At 44.8% G+C, this 15,927-nt stretch overlaps 2 protein-coding genes across 3 annotated transcripts in view; one reads left to right on the top strand and one right to left on the bottom strand.

The window, feature by feature from the left end:
* The window catches only part of zmp:0000001048 (retinol dehydrogenase 8), a 3,245-nt gene extending 1,359 nt beyond the window's left edge, over positions 1-1,886 (top strand). For both annotated transcript variants that reach the window (XM_059347670.1, XM_059347671.1), the window contains exons 3-7: positions 348-509; positions 598-777; positions 874-967; positions 1,074-1,257; positions 1,379-1,886. In XM_059347670.1, coding sequence (XP_059203653.1) covers positions 348-509; positions 598-777; positions 874-967; positions 1,074-1,257; positions 1,379-1,588 — 830 coding nt within the window. In that variant the 3' untranslated portion in view covers positions 1,589-1,886. The remainder of the gene's footprint in view (positions 1-347; positions 510-597; positions 778-873; positions 968-1,073; positions 1,258-1,378) is intronic.
* A 398-nt stretch (positions 1,887-2,284) lies between these two features.
* Positions 2,285-15,927, bottom strand: part of notch3 (notch receptor 3) — a 28,551-nt gene continuing 14,908 nt past the window's right edge. The window contains exons 9-32 of the mRNA XM_059347631.1: positions 15,338-15,451; positions 14,075-14,188; positions 12,860-13,093; positions 12,487-12,597; positions 12,186-12,378; positions 11,889-12,034; positions 11,405-11,638; positions 11,144-11,296; positions 10,792-11,020; positions 10,501-10,702; positions 10,237-10,393; positions 9,951-10,135; positions 9,699-9,831; positions 9,214-9,584; positions 8,593-9,116; positions 8,176-8,502; positions 7,936-8,084; positions 7,611-7,845; positions 7,377-7,467; positions 7,084-7,252; positions 6,671-6,975; positions 6,393-6,540; positions 6,181-6,278; positions 2,285-6,086 (exon numbers count right to left, since the gene is read on the bottom strand). Coding sequence (XP_059203614.1) covers positions 4,596-6,086; positions 6,181-6,278; positions 6,393-6,540; positions 6,671-6,975; positions 7,084-7,252; positions 7,377-7,467; positions 7,611-7,845; positions 7,936-8,084; positions 8,176-8,502; positions 8,593-9,116; positions 9,214-9,584; positions 9,699-9,831; positions 9,951-10,135; positions 10,237-10,393; positions 10,501-10,702; positions 10,792-11,020; positions 11,144-11,296; positions 11,405-11,638; positions 11,889-12,034; positions 12,186-12,378; positions 12,487-12,597; positions 12,860-13,093; positions 14,075-14,188; positions 15,338-15,451 — 6,113 coding nt within the window. The 3' untranslated portion in view covers positions 2,285-4,595. The remainder of the gene's footprint in view (positions 6,087-6,180; positions 6,279-6,392; positions 6,541-6,670; positions 6,976-7,083; positions 7,253-7,376; positions 7,468-7,610; positions 7,846-7,935; positions 8,085-8,175; positions 8,503-8,592; positions 9,117-9,213; positions 9,585-9,698; positions 9,832-9,950; positions 10,136-10,236; positions 10,394-10,500; positions 10,703-10,791; positions 11,021-11,143; positions 11,297-11,404; positions 11,639-11,888; positions 12,035-12,185; positions 12,379-12,486; positions 12,598-12,859; positions 13,094-14,074; positions 14,189-15,337; positions 15,452-15,927) is intronic.

Genomic DNA, 15,927 nt, shown 5'->3' with positions numbered 1-15,927 from the left:
TGTGTGCATTGTTAAACCCATTTTTATTCACCGGCTTTTAACTCGACATGAGCCTTTGTTCTGTTTTATTTGTTTTTATTTGTTCTTTGTGTTTTTTTAAAATCAAGATTAATTTTTAAATTACCGGTAAGACTAATTTTAAAATTGAGATTCATTTTAAAACCCACTTTTATTTATTGTTTTTTACCCAGCATGAGACTCGCTTTGTGTTAGTTGTTTTTGCTTGTTCTCTGTTTTTATTGTTAGTCTGTCCTGCCATGTACAGCACTTTGTATCAGCTAACGCTGTCTTAAAGGGCTCTATAAATAAAGTTGATTTGATTTGATTTGATTGTTTATCTGAGGCAGTGGTTGCCACAATGAGGGATCTTGGGAAACGTGGGCCCTTGGAGAAAGCGGCAGGTGACGCCTTAAACAAAACCCTGGAAATCAAACAGTTAGATGCCTGTTGTGAAGCCTCCATCAGAGAGTGTGTCAGCAGCCTGCCGGACAGACGGGTGGATGTTCTTGGTCTGTTGCCTCTCATTCATATTCTCAGAGACACTTTTTAAGATCTCACCATGAATAATTAATGACGCAGTATGCTTTGCTTTTCTAGTGAACAATGCTGGCGTCGGCATGATTGGACCACTGGAGTGCCAAAGTATCGATGCCATGAAGGAGCTCTTTGACACAAACTTCTTTGGCCTGGCGCGGCTGGTGAAAGAGGTGCTGCCTGACATGAAGCAGAGGCAGAGCGGCCATATCGTGGTGATGAGCAGCGTCATGGGAATACAGGGTTTGTGGGTGTTTGTGCCAGTGAAGTTACAGCAGAAGCTAACAATTAAAATAGAGTGAAGAGGTTGCTAACAGGTATCCTCATGTTTCCACACAGGGCTTCTGTTCAATGACGTCTACTCAGCCTCTAAATTTGCTGTGGAAGGATTTTGTGAAAGTCTGGCAGTACAAGCAATGAAGTTTAACATCAAGTGATTACATGTCCTGAAGAATGTTTCAGCTTTAATAACTTCATGATTAGTACCACACGTTGACTGTGATGTAACAGTGCCCCCCATGTTATATCTCTGTCACAAGGACCACTCTAGTGGAACCTGGCCCTGTGGTGACAGAGTTTGAAAGGAAGGTGTATGAGGACGCTGAGAAGATGGATCTATCAGGGACAGACGAGGAGACTGCCAAAATCTTCCGTGAGGTTTACCTGCCATACTCTTTAAAGGTCTTCGCCTCATTGGGCCAAACACCAGAGGAAGTGGCTGAGGCAAGTGATGCCATTTATGTTTGAATTCAAAAGGTCACAAATAGAAACTGGTTTTGCTGGTGGAAATACACAATGAGGAGGCCCTCTCCAGTGTTGAAATATTTTTCTTTGTATCCTTCAGCAAACTGTCAAAGTGATCACAGCCAAGGAGCCTCCTCTTCGCCACCAGACCAACCGCATTTACATGCCCATGACAGCACTGAAGCATGCCGATCCAACTGGTCGGCTGCCTCTCGACACTTTCTATAAGATGATTTTTAAACATGACGCCGTGTTCAATGCTACTCTTGGGGTGCTGCGCTTGCTGCAGAGGAGGGCAGGGAAGAAATGAAGATTGCACAGATTTGAAATGTTTTTCTTAAGGAGACAGTGACTGATTCTGCTGAAACTTTTTAGATAGTTTTTAAATATAATATCCAACTGTAAGGCAAGGACATGCCAAAAACCATAGGGTGTTATCTGTAAAAATCTCTAAAAATAAATGTTAATTCTTGATATACTGTAAATATGCACATAATATGTATGCACCTTCTTTCTTGCTGAGAAATCTTTTTTCCAAACTTTCCAATAGTTTGAACAAGTGGATACTGCACACTAAGGCCAGTGTGAAATAAAAGCAGTCTTCCATTTTCTCTTTTCATTAAGTTTTTTTCCCCCCTCCATTTTTAGGAAACAAAGCATGCCAATAAAAGGAGCATAAATCTTAGGATACTGTAATGATGCTGACAAAGAATATTTGGTGTAATCGATTTTCAATTTTCCTTGACCCATGTATCTACTCTGGGCTCGTATTGATCTCCCATTGCATTATTTAAATAATGTAATGAGAGATCCCCCCCTCAGTATTAAGTGCAGGGCTATTGTATTGGACTGAAAAAGTAATTTCAGACAATCAAACCATTGAATAATGTATCTAAGGTAACTGCATTTTTAGTTTTATTACGATTATGACGTTATGAGGACATGACTTAATGAACATCCTCCTTATAAATATGAAACACTCATTGAAAATGAGGACACAAAAATGTAGTTCCCTACAGTTTTTTATTATAAGTAACTTTACAACTTTTGACTGTAGAAAGAAAAACTGTGGAAAGGTTTTATGTACAAAGATTTTTTGAACTACTTTTAAACAAGTATAGAAATTAATAATGATAGAAAATATCTAAGACCGTTCTAATAACACAAGACCAATAAAATATCAGTCACAGCCTCAGCTTCAAATAATGCTAAATGACGTACATTTTATTTTTGTCCTTTTTAGTACATAACAATCATTTCAGAAACATAAGACTTCTCAAGCAAAGATCTACCCAGAACAAACATATTTACAAACAGAAGTTGGGAGGCTGAAATGTACAAAACACTTAGTGCGACCTGGTAGGGAAATAGAAAGACCAGTTATATATAAAAATAAAAAAATGAACAAAGAACAGTAAGTAAAATATGAACTGGACTGTGAACAACAACATGTTTCCCAGGTCTGTCAAAACAGTAGCTGAGTCTATAGTGAACAGGATAAAACAATGAATGAAATATAAACTATGACACATCTAGGGGCAGTGTTAGGTCACCACAAAAGTAGTAGCTAGGAGTGGTGGCCTACTAATTTCTGTTCATGATGAAAATGCAGTGGTTACTTTCTCAAACTTCTACTATTATCAATGAATTTATGCTGAAATGGCCACAGTATGTTAAGGAGAGGATGACCTCTGTCCTAAACACTCAGGTCATGTGGGGGTAAAGAGTTGGTCAGACATTATTAAGGTGTTAGCTGGATGACTGGGAGTCATCTCAGAATTTTGTAAAAAGTTTAAGGGTGCAGCACTACATAGTAGTGTTCTTTCCTTCAGTCTCTTCTAACAATCATCTTAAGATGCATCTCCACTGCCTCTGGACTGGGAGCTACTGTCGATGCAGGGGAACTGTCCCACTGCATGCCATAAAACACCTCCCTGAGGAGTGACAGGGCATCAGCAGTCACAGCCCAGCAGCCACACCCTCACACTGACCACTGCTCCACCACAGACACTACCAGAGACGAGGTGAGAGTGTAAACCACCACCACAGATAGTCCAGGAATGTTACCACGTGAGCACGACAAATTAAACTTCTACCTGTCTGTCATCTGGTTTCACTCTGTGTTGGATGCTGCTGAAAGGCACAGCATCCAGACACAACAAGACAGGCAAAATTAAGGAATGTTTGCAGGAAAGAGTGATATAAAATAGCAGCTGATAAGCATAGCTTAGTACATCTGAAGTGATGTTAAAAAAAAGGTATCCATGGTTTTCACAAATATACAGAGTATAAAACAAATAAAAAAATAAACTAAAAAGGGCAGTGAGAGGCTGATTTTAAATGCAAAACAATACAGGTAACAGGGCTGACAGTAGAACTGGAGGTAAACTAGGGTTGAAATGGAAGCATTACAGTTAAACCTTTACTCTGCTGATAATAAAAAAAATACCATGGATTAAATGCCACCCATACATTATAAATATCCATTGCAGTTAAATGTTGTATTTGACCCACACTTGCCCTTCGAGGCTGGTCACTTGAAGTGCTTCAGAGACACTCATCTACATTCTTATTCATAATACTCATATGGAAAGTAATCAATTACCACAATTTAATCAAATCAGAACATATCACTACTGTTGAGCAATTCTTAATATATATCTGCTAGAACCAGTTTCTCATCTTAACCAGTTGTCATTGGCCTAAATAAATATCAGTCAAAAGCGGTGAAAAATCCTCTTTCTGTCTGTTAACTGGTCTTAATTATATTGAATTATATTCCTTTACCATCACTTGCCCCACTGGCTAAATAGAAATGTAGGCGGTCCGTATAAAATAGGAGGGGGTGGCACATTATGCGAGAAGCTAGGACAGAAAGAGGGTGAAAACACCTAAAAAAAAAAAGCAATTCAGAGAGATAAAAACAATAAATAAAAATAAATGAATTCCCTTCAACATTTTACTTTTTTTCTCTTATCTACTTTTTAAATGTTTGTTAGTTTCCAGGAGAGCATCCCTAAGTCTTTGAAATGAAAGACTTGGTTTTCTTCATATACTTTTTTTTATAATAAAAAACAAGTCCATCTGTGACAGAATTACTTCATTAAATTGTCTGCTGTTTTTTCAGACAACACACATTTCCCTTTACTTTTTTCTCTGCAAATATCACCAGCAGACGGTCCTCGTGATAATCATAGTCAATCCAAATCCAATGAAAATCTTGGAAACAGGCTGACACATATAAACAGACAAGCCAAAGAGCCAGTCCACAAATTCTTTTACCCCACGTCCCTTTTCAAGCAGGGGCCATGAGATCTTCACGCAAACACCTGCATCTTGCCATTGGCCTCTGGGATTTGAGTAATTTGGGTCTGGGCAGGGCCAGCAACTGCTGGGCTGGGTGTGGAATCTGACCAGTCGGAGACACAGTGAGGAGAGGGGCTGGACCAGGTCTCTGGAGACTCCGGGGAGGGGGTCAGGTAGGGGTGCTCACTGGGCAAATGGAGGTAATGCTTGGGCGTGGCATCTAGTGCGGATGAGTAGCTATGCTGAGAGGGAGGGGTGGGGTAATCCTCCGTCCCCGCAGTGCTGCTACTAGGCTGGGAGGGCAGAGCCTGAGTGGGCTGGACTGCTGGCGTGGCTGCCTGTGGGGGCTGAGCAGGAGGCTGGGGCTGAGAGGGTTGCTGAGGCATCTGCTGCTGCTGGAAGAAGGATGGTGGAGGCTGGGAGGTCTGGGGTGTCGGTGGAGTGGAGGTGCCCATGCGGGCCATGGTCTGCTGGCTGGCAATGGTATGGTTGATGAGCTGCTGCTGTTGCTGTTGTTGCTGCTGCTGCTGCTCAGCAATGGAGGGCAGCTTGACTGGGCTGATGGTGGGCGTGGAGGTAACAGGTGTGGGCTGCAGCATGGCATTACGATAGAGCTGCTGGTGCATCAACATGCTCTGCTGCATGGCTGGGCTCTGGGGATGCATGCCTGGCTGGCTGCTCTGCACAAGATTCACCACCTGCTGACCACACTGGGAGGAAGACATCCGGCTATGCCAGTCAAAGGGCACACTGACAGGACTGACCAAGCCCATGTTGAGCCCCATCTGGCCTGGACTCAGCACATAGCCATGGTTAACATCTGAAGCCATGGAGACGCGTCCCTGCAAGGACATTCCTCCAGCTCCCAGGTCATTGAGTTGGGCTAGAGACACAGCAAATGGGCCACCTCCCTCCAACATGCTATTATGTACCATTGGGGTGTTTGGGACAGACATGGAGGAGTGGAAGAGCCCTGGTGACTGCATGGCCACAGGGGAAGTGGGGTTGGTGATGTAGCCAGCATTGCTAGCTCCCCCATGGGGTGAGTCCAGTGAGTCGACTGGGGACAGGGTAACTGAGCTCTCCAGTAAGGCACTCTGCATGTCCAAGGTCAGCTTCTTATTACGGGCCTTGACTGACTCCTTCAGACTGGCAGCATGTTGGCCTCCCAGGCTAGAACCCTTGGCCCCAGGCCGACGGTTCTTCTTGCCCTGTGGGGTGTTCTTCAGACTTGGCAGGAAGGCGCTGGGTGGGCACATGAGAGGAGACAGAGTGTGTCCTCCACTGAGGTGGTGTCCAGCCCCTCCATGGCCCTGGGGACTCCTTACTGTGTTGTACTCATCAAGAAGCTGCACAATGTCGTGGTGCATACGCTCCTGAGCAATGTCCCTTGGCAACCTGTCCATATGGTCTGTGATCTCTCTGTTTGCAAAGTGAGCCAGCAGCACCTTCACAGCCTCACAGCTGCCCTCACGGGCTGCAAGGAACAGAGGGGTCTCCTCCTAAAAAGTAAAAAAAACAAACAGAGGCTGTGTTAGATACTAAAAAGCCAATGTGATGAAAACGTGTTAAAAACAGTTTAAGTGAATGCCATACCTTGAGATCTTGCATATCTTTGTTTGCACCATTCTTTAGCAGGGCAATAGTGGCATCCACATTATTAACGGCAGCAGCCCAGTGCAAGGAAGATTTACCTAAAATAGATGACAAACAATGATATTACACATCTATGATTTCAGGGAATATTGTCACAAAAAAGCATCTGCATCAGGATACCCACTTGTGTGGAAAATTACTCACACACTTACCCAATTCATCAACTGCATTGACATCAGCATGACAAGTGATGAGTTCCTCTACCATGCCTTCTACTGCCAGCCGAGCTGCCAGAATCAGAGCGGTGGAACCATCATACATGCGGGAGTCGAGATCTGTGGCCCGATTTCGGATCAGAATCTGGGACGATGGAAAATATTGGATTCAAAATGATGATTATTACAATAGATCTGTAAAAATAAGTTATAGGCATATCTACCACTGATGCAGCCAATGAACAGTTACATTAACAATGTTAATGTTTGTTTACCTGGAAGACACCCTGTGCATCTGCAGCCACTGCAGCATGTAGCGGTGTACGTCCTGTGTTATCTTGAGCATTGGCATCTGCGCCGGCATCCAGTAGCCTCTTTGCAGCATCAGCACGGGCATAGCGAGCGGCCAGGTGGAGTGCTGTCTCACCAGTGCGGTCTGTTTGGGCAGCAAGTGATGCTCCCTGGTAGATTAGGTCAGAGATGATGTTGGCAGAACACTCCTCACTCTCCTCCTCCTCTGTTATCTCAGGCTCTAAGCCGCCTCCACAGAACGATGCCAGCATCAGAGGTGTAAAACCATCTGGGAGGAGATGAAAACAAACATGGGTAAATTTATGTCTATTCAACACTCAGCGTAACAGATCATGGAGAAAAAAACAACAATGGTACAGATCATATCACTACCAACCTGGGCCTCGGACATTAACATCCATGCAGTCACTTTCAAACTCTCCTTGAGGTGGAGTGAGGGCCATGGTGGGAGGCACGCGGATGTCTGCAGCTGCAAGGTGATGCTGTGTCCACTGTCTGCTGTCCACTGCATCTTCACTGTCTGAGAGCATACTCGGCTCCTCAACCTGGACACAAGAAAGAGAAAACTCAATTTAATTTCTTACTGCAGCTTAAATACAGGTTGAAATGCTGTAGCATTATTTGACTGAGTAAATACATTTATGAATGTAAAGGAGTTGTGTAACTGACCTTGAGTCTTTTTGCCTCTGGGCAGTCCGAGTCCATCCACTGGTCACTGTGATCTCCAAGGAGAGATTCCTCCACAGTTTTTGGCATGTGTCTGTTTACAGATGAAAATGTCAAACAATGTAAGCACACGGAAAAAAACAATTTCAAAACAAATTCCTAAGGCAATTCCAAATGTTATTGCTAAAGCAATTCAGTTGCAACATTAGTGTTAACATTTTCAAACCAATAACTTACTTCATTCCCAGAGCATCCTGTCCCACAGGTTCCCTGCGGTTCTTGTTGCTGCTGGGTTCCTTCTTGAGGAAGAAGCCCTCAGGGAACCAAAGGGTACTGTGTTCTCTCTTTCTACGAGCAATCAACATGCCAATCACAAGGATGACCATAAGGAAAAGAGAAGCTATCCCCACCAGCATCAGCTTGGCCCACTGAGGTATAGGGTCAGCATCAACATCAATAGGCAACCTTTCACCTGTGGTGAGAAGACAAAGTATTAATCACACATTTGTGCCTTTCATAATCTTACAAGATCATTTTGTGTTCTTGGAGTATCTCTACTCACCGCGTGCTTCTTTGACAGGGTAAGGGAAGCGGAGCATTTCTACAGCTGACAGGGCTCCAAGGTATTCTGCAGCACTGTCAGCTGAAGGGAAACAGTCCTCTGAGTTCTGAGAGCACAGACGGTTGTCTATTTCCAGGTACACCACAGAGCTACAGGAATAGAAGAGAGGCAGGGGTTCAGTATAATGTACAATGCACAGGAAAGACATCAGCTTTTGTCTTTACTATATGCCATACTGACCCGATGACCTCATGTTGAGGCTGCAGCTCCCGCTTGAGGCGTGCCTCTCGGCGGGTATAGGGGCGAATCATGGCTTTTCCATTATTGTCCAGTCGGAAGCGCAGTGTAGTGTGTAAAATAGCACTTAATTTCTGCAAAAAAGCTGTGCCTGTGCGGAGAAGCTCCTCTGGAGGCAGTAGGACTACCAAAACCAAGACACCATCAGCAAGGACTTCTGGAACCTCCACTGCACAGTCCAAACCATCCCAGCCACACTCTTCTGTGTTGCAGCCCTGGTCACACTTGCCATCAGCATAGTGGTCAATACAGTAGGCTTCATAGACTGGACTGGAGATGACACAAACAGAAGGATCAGTTCAAATTTTCTCAAATTACAAAAGAAAAAGGAAATCCCTTTTACAGTAAAAGTAAACTCACTTGCAAACTTTCTCCTTGCTTTTGCAGTCGAAGTTGTCATACAGACAGTCAACATTGTTGCAGGACTCATCACACTGGCTGTTGTTGAAAACGCGCCAGCAGTCTGAACAGCGAGCCCAGGGATTCACTGCTAGAGAACAGTCGCCGCCGTCCCAGAGACATAGGTTTGTGTTGCATTCTCTGTCACAAACACCATCATTGGCTTTGCCATGACAGTCTGCTAGAGGGCATGAGGGTGTTGGTACCTCAAGAGCTCCACTGCTATGCTCGCACCGTTTACCTTTCCAGCCACTGGGACACTGGCAGTGGAAGAAGGGGAAGCTGATCTCTTCAGTACACAACCCTCCATTCCGGCAGGGCTGGGAGGCACAGCCTTGATTACTGCCATGCCGACACTGGGGCCCGCCATAACCTGGTAGACAGGTGCAACGCGCCCCCCTGGTGGTAAGTGCACAGCTACCTCCATTGTAGCAGGAAAGCTCCCGACAGGACATACTTCTTTCACAATTGGGCCCAGCAAAACCCTAAAGATAGACATAATTTTCACACTTAGGTTGTTTTCTTTCAAAAATAATAAAATCAGATTAGGCGTTTAAATCCTTGATTTGAATGTACACTTACAAGCTGACATGTGCAGGTGTATCCCAGTACAGAGCTGCTGGATACAGAACATACTCCTCCGCTTTGACAAGGCTGAGACTCACACACGCTGAACCTGCTCTGGCACCTCCGTCCTGTGAAGCCAGGCTTGCAGACACATTGGTAGTCATTGGGCAACTGGATGCAGTCAAGACTGTTGGAGGGACTGCAGGGGTTGGAGAGACACTCATTTATGTCTCCCTCACATCTTTCTCCTGTGAATCCAGGGGGACAATTGCAGCGGTATCCACCCACTCGGTCCACACAGGTGCCATTGTTCAAGCACTTAGGAGGAGCACTGCGCAGCCTCAGAGGTGGAGCACAGTCGTCTTCATTGATCTCACAGAGAACACCTTTAAAAGGACATGATTAATCAATACAACTACATATTTATTATATTTTAGTTGCATATACTGTCACCTCTTAAGTAATAAACATAAGTTTCTGTTGAATATGTGCTTGCTTACCCAGTGTGCCAGGGGGGCAGGAACAGATGTAACGTCCCACCAGATCAATGCAAGTGCCTCCGTTCTGGCAAGGATGAGACTGGCACTCATTGATCTCTATCTCGCAGTTCTGTCCAGTAAAGCCGGGCATACACTGTAAATGACAAATGACAACTACATTATCTCCACAACTGTGACTGAGCACTGAGTGAATACTGACTTTGCTGAAATCTGACAGAGAAGCGCATAACATTGACAAATCAATGTACTTACATCACATTGATATCCTCCCACATATCCCCTGCAGGTGGCGCCATTGCGACAGGGTTTGTCTTCACAGTGGTCTACTTGGTTTTCGCAATAGCTCCCAGTGTAGTCACCAGGACATTTACAATAATGGGCATTTCCAGTGTTGACACAGTGACCACCATGGTGGCATAGCTCATCCGTCTGGAGCCCTGATTAGAATGATTTGGAAGAAAATATAACTTTTATTACTCAGTTACAACTAAAACACAAGCAGAGTGGTTAAAATGACTGAATAATAATGCCCACATACCTCTCTGGCGAGCGGCTGTCTCACAAGAGACCCTGGGGATGTCACAGTAATGTCCAGACCAGCCGTTAGTACAGTCACAGATAAAGGAGGCATCCTTCTGGCGACAGCGTCCTCCATTTTGGCAGGGAGATGAGCGTCTGCACCAGTCAACTGGTGTCTAGGTAGGCAAGAGGCAAATCGAAAAATTTCAGTATTTGTTAGTCTAAAAACGCAAAGTAAGGAAGCCTAAAGACCTTTCAAGAGCTTTTGTGAGTGTCTGCGTACCTGGCAGCGGTTGCCAGTGTAGCCCTTAGGGCAGGAGCAACGGAAGGATTCGAGGGCATCTTGACAGATGCCTCCGTTGAGGCAGGGTTGGGAGTCACACTCATTGACCTCGTATTGGCAGTGGGAGCCAGTGAAGCCTGAGCGGCAGGTACAGGAATAGCCGTTGATTTTATCTGTGCAGGTCCCTCCATTGAAGCAAGAGCTGTGGACGTGAATAAGTAAACATTTGTTTATGAGCAGGTTAAAAGGTACAACACAAGATATCTCCATGACTCTAACACACGCACTCACCTTTCAGTGCAATCGGGGATGTTGGTCTCGCAGTGGATGCCAGTAAAACCAGGCCTACAGGTGCAGGTGTAGGAGTTAACATAGTCTGTGCATGTGCCTCCATTTTTGCAGGGGGAACACTGGCATTCATTGATCTCCAAAGCGCAGCGAGGTCCAGTGAAGCCTGGCAGGCAGCTACAGTGGAAGGAATTCACACTATCTGTGCAGGAACCCCCACTTAGACATGGATCTAATGGCACAAAAGAAGAGGACGATTTCAGTCAAGAAGAGTATACATGGACCTGGTACTGTATTTGACAACAACAGGAAGTTACAGTAATTCAGCATGCATTATGTGTACATTGCCACTTACTAGGAGAACAGTCATTGATGTCTGTTTCACATGTCAGCCCAGTAAATCCAGCTCGGCAGGAGCATACAAAGCCTCCAAGTGTATTAGTGCAGGTCCCACGGTTCTTGCAGGGGTTCGAAATGCATTCATTCACATCTATGTTACATAACTGACCTGAAGAAGACAAAAGAAGGGTACAATAAGGTTAACTCAAATTGATAAGCATTCATGTATTAAAACTATCAGATGACGAGGCATTGAGATAAGTACGGATTAGCTTACCTTGCCACCCTGACTGGCAGTTACACTGATAGCCCAAGTAGTCTGGTGTGTGTGTGCACATGGCATGGTTGGCACAGGGGTTAGGGGAACAAGGTGTGAGGACCTCAGCACAAGTGGGTCCACTATAAGGAAGCTCACACAGACAGGTGAAACTTGCTACACCATCCACACAAGTGCCCTTGTTCAGACAGGGACTGGATGAACATTCGTTGATGTTCAGCTGGCAGAGGTTACCTGTCAGATGGGCAGAGAAGACATTAACACATATTACAGACCTCAATTTTGATGAGCCTGAGACTTGAATGCATCTGCACATTTTTAATTCACCACTAGGGGGAGGTAGACAATTGTCATTCAGGAGGAAGCAAATGATGTTGGATGACATGGAAGTATTCTTTTAGACTACAATATGTCTATAAAGTCTATAAAATACTAGTAACTGCAAATAGTGCATGTGTGCTCCCTCTCATTGTACTCCTCTTACCTCTGAAGCCTTGGCGACACTTGCAGGTGAAGCCATTTAGCTGGTCGATGCACGTGCCAGCATTCTGGCAGGGGCTTGGCAAACAGTCGTTTCTGTCCAGGTCACAGTTCTTCCCTACCCATCCAGGCTCACAGTCACAGCGGTAACTGGAAATACAGGAGTACAGTCAATAATCTAAAAGACGTCAAGTTATAGAAGTGATATTACAATGTACAAGTTGAAACCTGTAGAATTGCCACCAGGCTTGCAACATGTTACGGCACTTTAAACTGCGACAAAGTCTGTGAAAGTTCATACCCATTGATGTCATCCCTGCATGAGCCATGGACACATGGGCTGCTGCCACACTCGTCAATCTGGGAGTAACAGTAAGGGGGCTTAAAGCCCTCCGGACACTGGCAGTGAAATCCATTCTCTTCATCCACACATGTCCCTCCATTTCTACAGGGGCTGGACGCACACTCATCTATCTCCACATTACATTTGGGACCTGGCAGGAGAAAAATAGACATAATCAGAGGGGCTTTTGTGACCTTTTCCAATAAGGTGTGTGTATTTTTAACTCAAATTTGTGCTTTCAATTTCAAAAGGGCCTTACCAGTGAAGCCAGGTTTGCAAACACAGTCATAGCGATTGATGCCGTCTTTGCAGATGCCATAGTCACATGGGTTACTGGCACAATCATCAAAGTTTATTTCACAATTTGTGCCTGTGTTGACAAAGAGTTACAGTTTTACACATTAGGCTTGCAGAAATATTCGAAACATTGGCAAGAAATATTCTTTATTAAAGAAAATGTAATGACGTTTTTTTTTCCACAAATGTCAATGTTTATATATATTCCATATTATTGTTATCAACCTGAACACAGCAACATTACTTGCAGATTAGTCTACAGTGGCATTTTACCTGTAATAATTCAAAGGTTTGTAATAAGAAAGCCAGAATGATTTTGGAGTTATTCCTTTTACCTGAGGTTCCATGCTGGCACTGGCAGATGTACTTGTTGACCAGGTCCACACACTTTCCCCCATTCTGACAAGGGTTGCTGTGGCATTCGTTGAGCTGGTTCTCACAGCGATAGCCTGTGTAGCCTGCATCACAATTACAGGTGTAGGTGGCAATGCCATCTATGCAAGTGCCATGATGGCATGGGTCGGGTTGACAGTTGTTGATATTACTTTCACAGAGTGTCCCTTCATAACCTAAACACAAAGAAAGCACAAGTGGAGACTGATGTTAATGGATTAAATGCAGCAAGGTTTTTTTCTGAATGAAAGCTGTTTTTTTTCCTAGTCTCTTAGTCTTCCATTTTCATCTAATTTTCCTTTTTTTCTCTCAAATAAAAAGTTATTTCATTGAACTTCATCTGTCTCTTTCCCACTTTTTCTTCATGAAAGCTTCTACAGTTTTGGGTTCTGATTACTGCGGTTTCCATGTCGACAGTGTCTGTGTGTTGAGCAAGTAAGTGTTGGCTTATGTGGTATGTGTATAGTGCAGTGCTGAGTTGGGCAAAGCAGTAAAGAAGGGCCCTACACAGGCCTCCCAGTCCAGCTTTTGTTCTCAGTGGCGGAGGGAACAATGGACTGCGCCACGTCACACAGGGCCACTTCACTCAACAGAAGGGGCCCACAAACACAGGGAATACCAAGCAGCTGGCCACTGAAACAATGAAGCAGGCTCCTCCGTAGGCTTAGGTCCAAAAAACATGTTAAATATCAATCTATACACACAGTTAACTCATACATGCACCCTTTGTGATAAACTTTACTGGAACTTTACTGGAGCTCACTATATCTGGGCTTGTTTTTAAACATGGACATGACTGGATGTAAAGGAATGAAGGTTAAGATGCAGCATAAGGTGGTGTGGGGGGGTTTAACAGATGAACAGATGTCGGGGTGATGACCAAGGCTCCTTTCTTGGCAACTGCTGGTCCTCAGTGACCCCATGATCCTGAGAGCCGATGAGGGAAAGAGGGGGATTAGGGGCCTCAAGTCAGTCTGCCTGGCCGGCAGACATCCAGAGAAAAAGCTGACCCCCCAAAACACTGAACACTTAACAAAGACCAAACACAGCCCAACAAGTGGTTAAAGCTCATCTGCTCTTCTGCCTGGGAAGACATCTTGAGCACTCTGCTCACTCTCTAACAGCTAGCCACTGAAAACTATTAGAGAAGCCCTTACCTTCAGCGCAGCGGCATTCAAATCCATTGGGTCGGTCGTAGCATTTTGCTCCATTCTGGCAGGGTGTGCTAGCGCACTCATCTATGTCGATCTGACACATGGTGCCAGTAAACCCTGGGACATACAAACACAGAGGTGAAGGGTCAGAAAGAAGGTCCAGTAGAAGGGTCCGTGCTCAGGTCAGAGGGCAGTTCTGTCTCTTCTTAGAAGGGCAGAGGTCTTTGGCTAGGTTTGTGACGTCTGGCTAAGGTTTGGTTTGAGTGTCTCGACTGGTTAAGGACATGTCATCTGTGCACTTGGACCAATGCTAAGATGACCATGTTAAAATGCAGTGAACAGCCTGTGACCATGATAATGTTTTTGAGGAGAGATTAAGAACCTAGTGCAAAGGGGTTCAGAAAATAAATGATCATTTCTATAAGTTGGTATGGAATACCTGGGCAGCAAAATACAATTTATGCAGCTTTAGCTGAAGTCAGGTTGATGCACAATGCCTACTATACATTGTAATGTCTGGACTCTGTGGTGTATAACATCACACAAATGTGTCTTATTTTAACAACAATTACAATAAAAACAAAACAACAACAACATTAATAATAACAGTAATTATATCTAAAATCGTCTGGCTTGAAAGGCTTGAGAAACGGAGCAGCCTTGAAATCAGTGGGCACAGTGCCCAGACAGGGGTGAATTGGTGCATTGGTAGCACACTGCTCAGTTGATTAACAGTGTCAGGATAGTCTGTGTGTTGGTGCTTGGGCTGCTAAAGGGGGGGTTAGAGGAGACGGTGGGATTGTTTTCTCTTTTAGGGAACCCCCCCTCTCCCCTTCCTGCATCAGCTCCACCGGCTCAATAGCTAGATGGGGGGTGGAGAGGGGGACGTCTGTCCCAGATGTAAATTGAGGACCTGGAAAAGAATCTCATTAGCAGGACTGCTGTTCCCCACCACCACCAGGGCAAGATGAGGGAGACTGCTGTCCCTTCCACATTCCACGGAGGAAGGGAGCGGGGGTCACAATAGTGTCTTTGTTCAGGCAGGAGGATAGGCTAGGCAGCCTTGTGGGCCTGCCTTTTTATATGAGTGGTGGCTCTAAACACCAGCAGGCAGAAGTAGCAAAGCTGACCCTCCCTCCTCTGGTTGAGGGGGCATTTAAACTTTGGCTGTCTGGGCTTACTGCTGCTGTCACTGAGTTAGAGATGTTTGCTGGGATAGAAATAAACACAGGAAATAGAAAAAACAGTAATTCAGAAATTTTTTACCTGGCTGGCAGGTGCATGTGAAACCATTGACCATGTCCCGACAGATGCCATCATTCACACATGGGTTGCTCTCACAGTCATCTACGTCTATCTCACAGTAGGTCCCCATGTAGCCTGGAATACAAAAGTTCAAACTGAATCCACATACATTTTGGAATTTGAAGCAGGTTAACAATGTATGCATGCAAGTAATTGTGTGCACTGTTTGCAAGTGCGAAAGGATCTGTGGGAAACTTTTCTCTCATGGGAGGCCTCAGAGATTTTGACACTGGACTCTGCTGAACCACTGGATGGAATAAAAGATCACTAAAGCATCCCCAGTGTCTCTACTCTACTGACCTGAAATCACCACACCCTACTGTCCACAGAGCATTACCCCTCCCTGGGTCAGTGTCCCATTCACAGGATGCATGTTATACATCTGCGTTAGAAAACTATGGAGGGTTCCTTCATTGAGGTAAAACAGAGTGTGGATCAGAGTTCTGGGGGAGAAGCTAGCGTGGAATCAGAAATAATCAGCAGCTCCACATGAGCTTTGCCAGGCTGGCTGATGATGAGGAGGGTGAAGAGGAAGGGTCTGTCTCTGGAAA

The sequence above is a fragment of the Centropristis striata genome, chromosome 13, assembly GCF_030273125.1.
Source record: "Centropristis striata isolate RG_2023a ecotype Rhode Island chromosome 13, C.striata_1.0, whole genome shotgun sequence".
Taxonomy (NCBI): domain Eukaryota; kingdom Metazoa; phylum Chordata; class Actinopteri; order Perciformes; family Serranidae; genus Centropristis; species Centropristis striata.
This window is presented reverse-complemented; position numbering and strand designations above follow the sequence as displayed.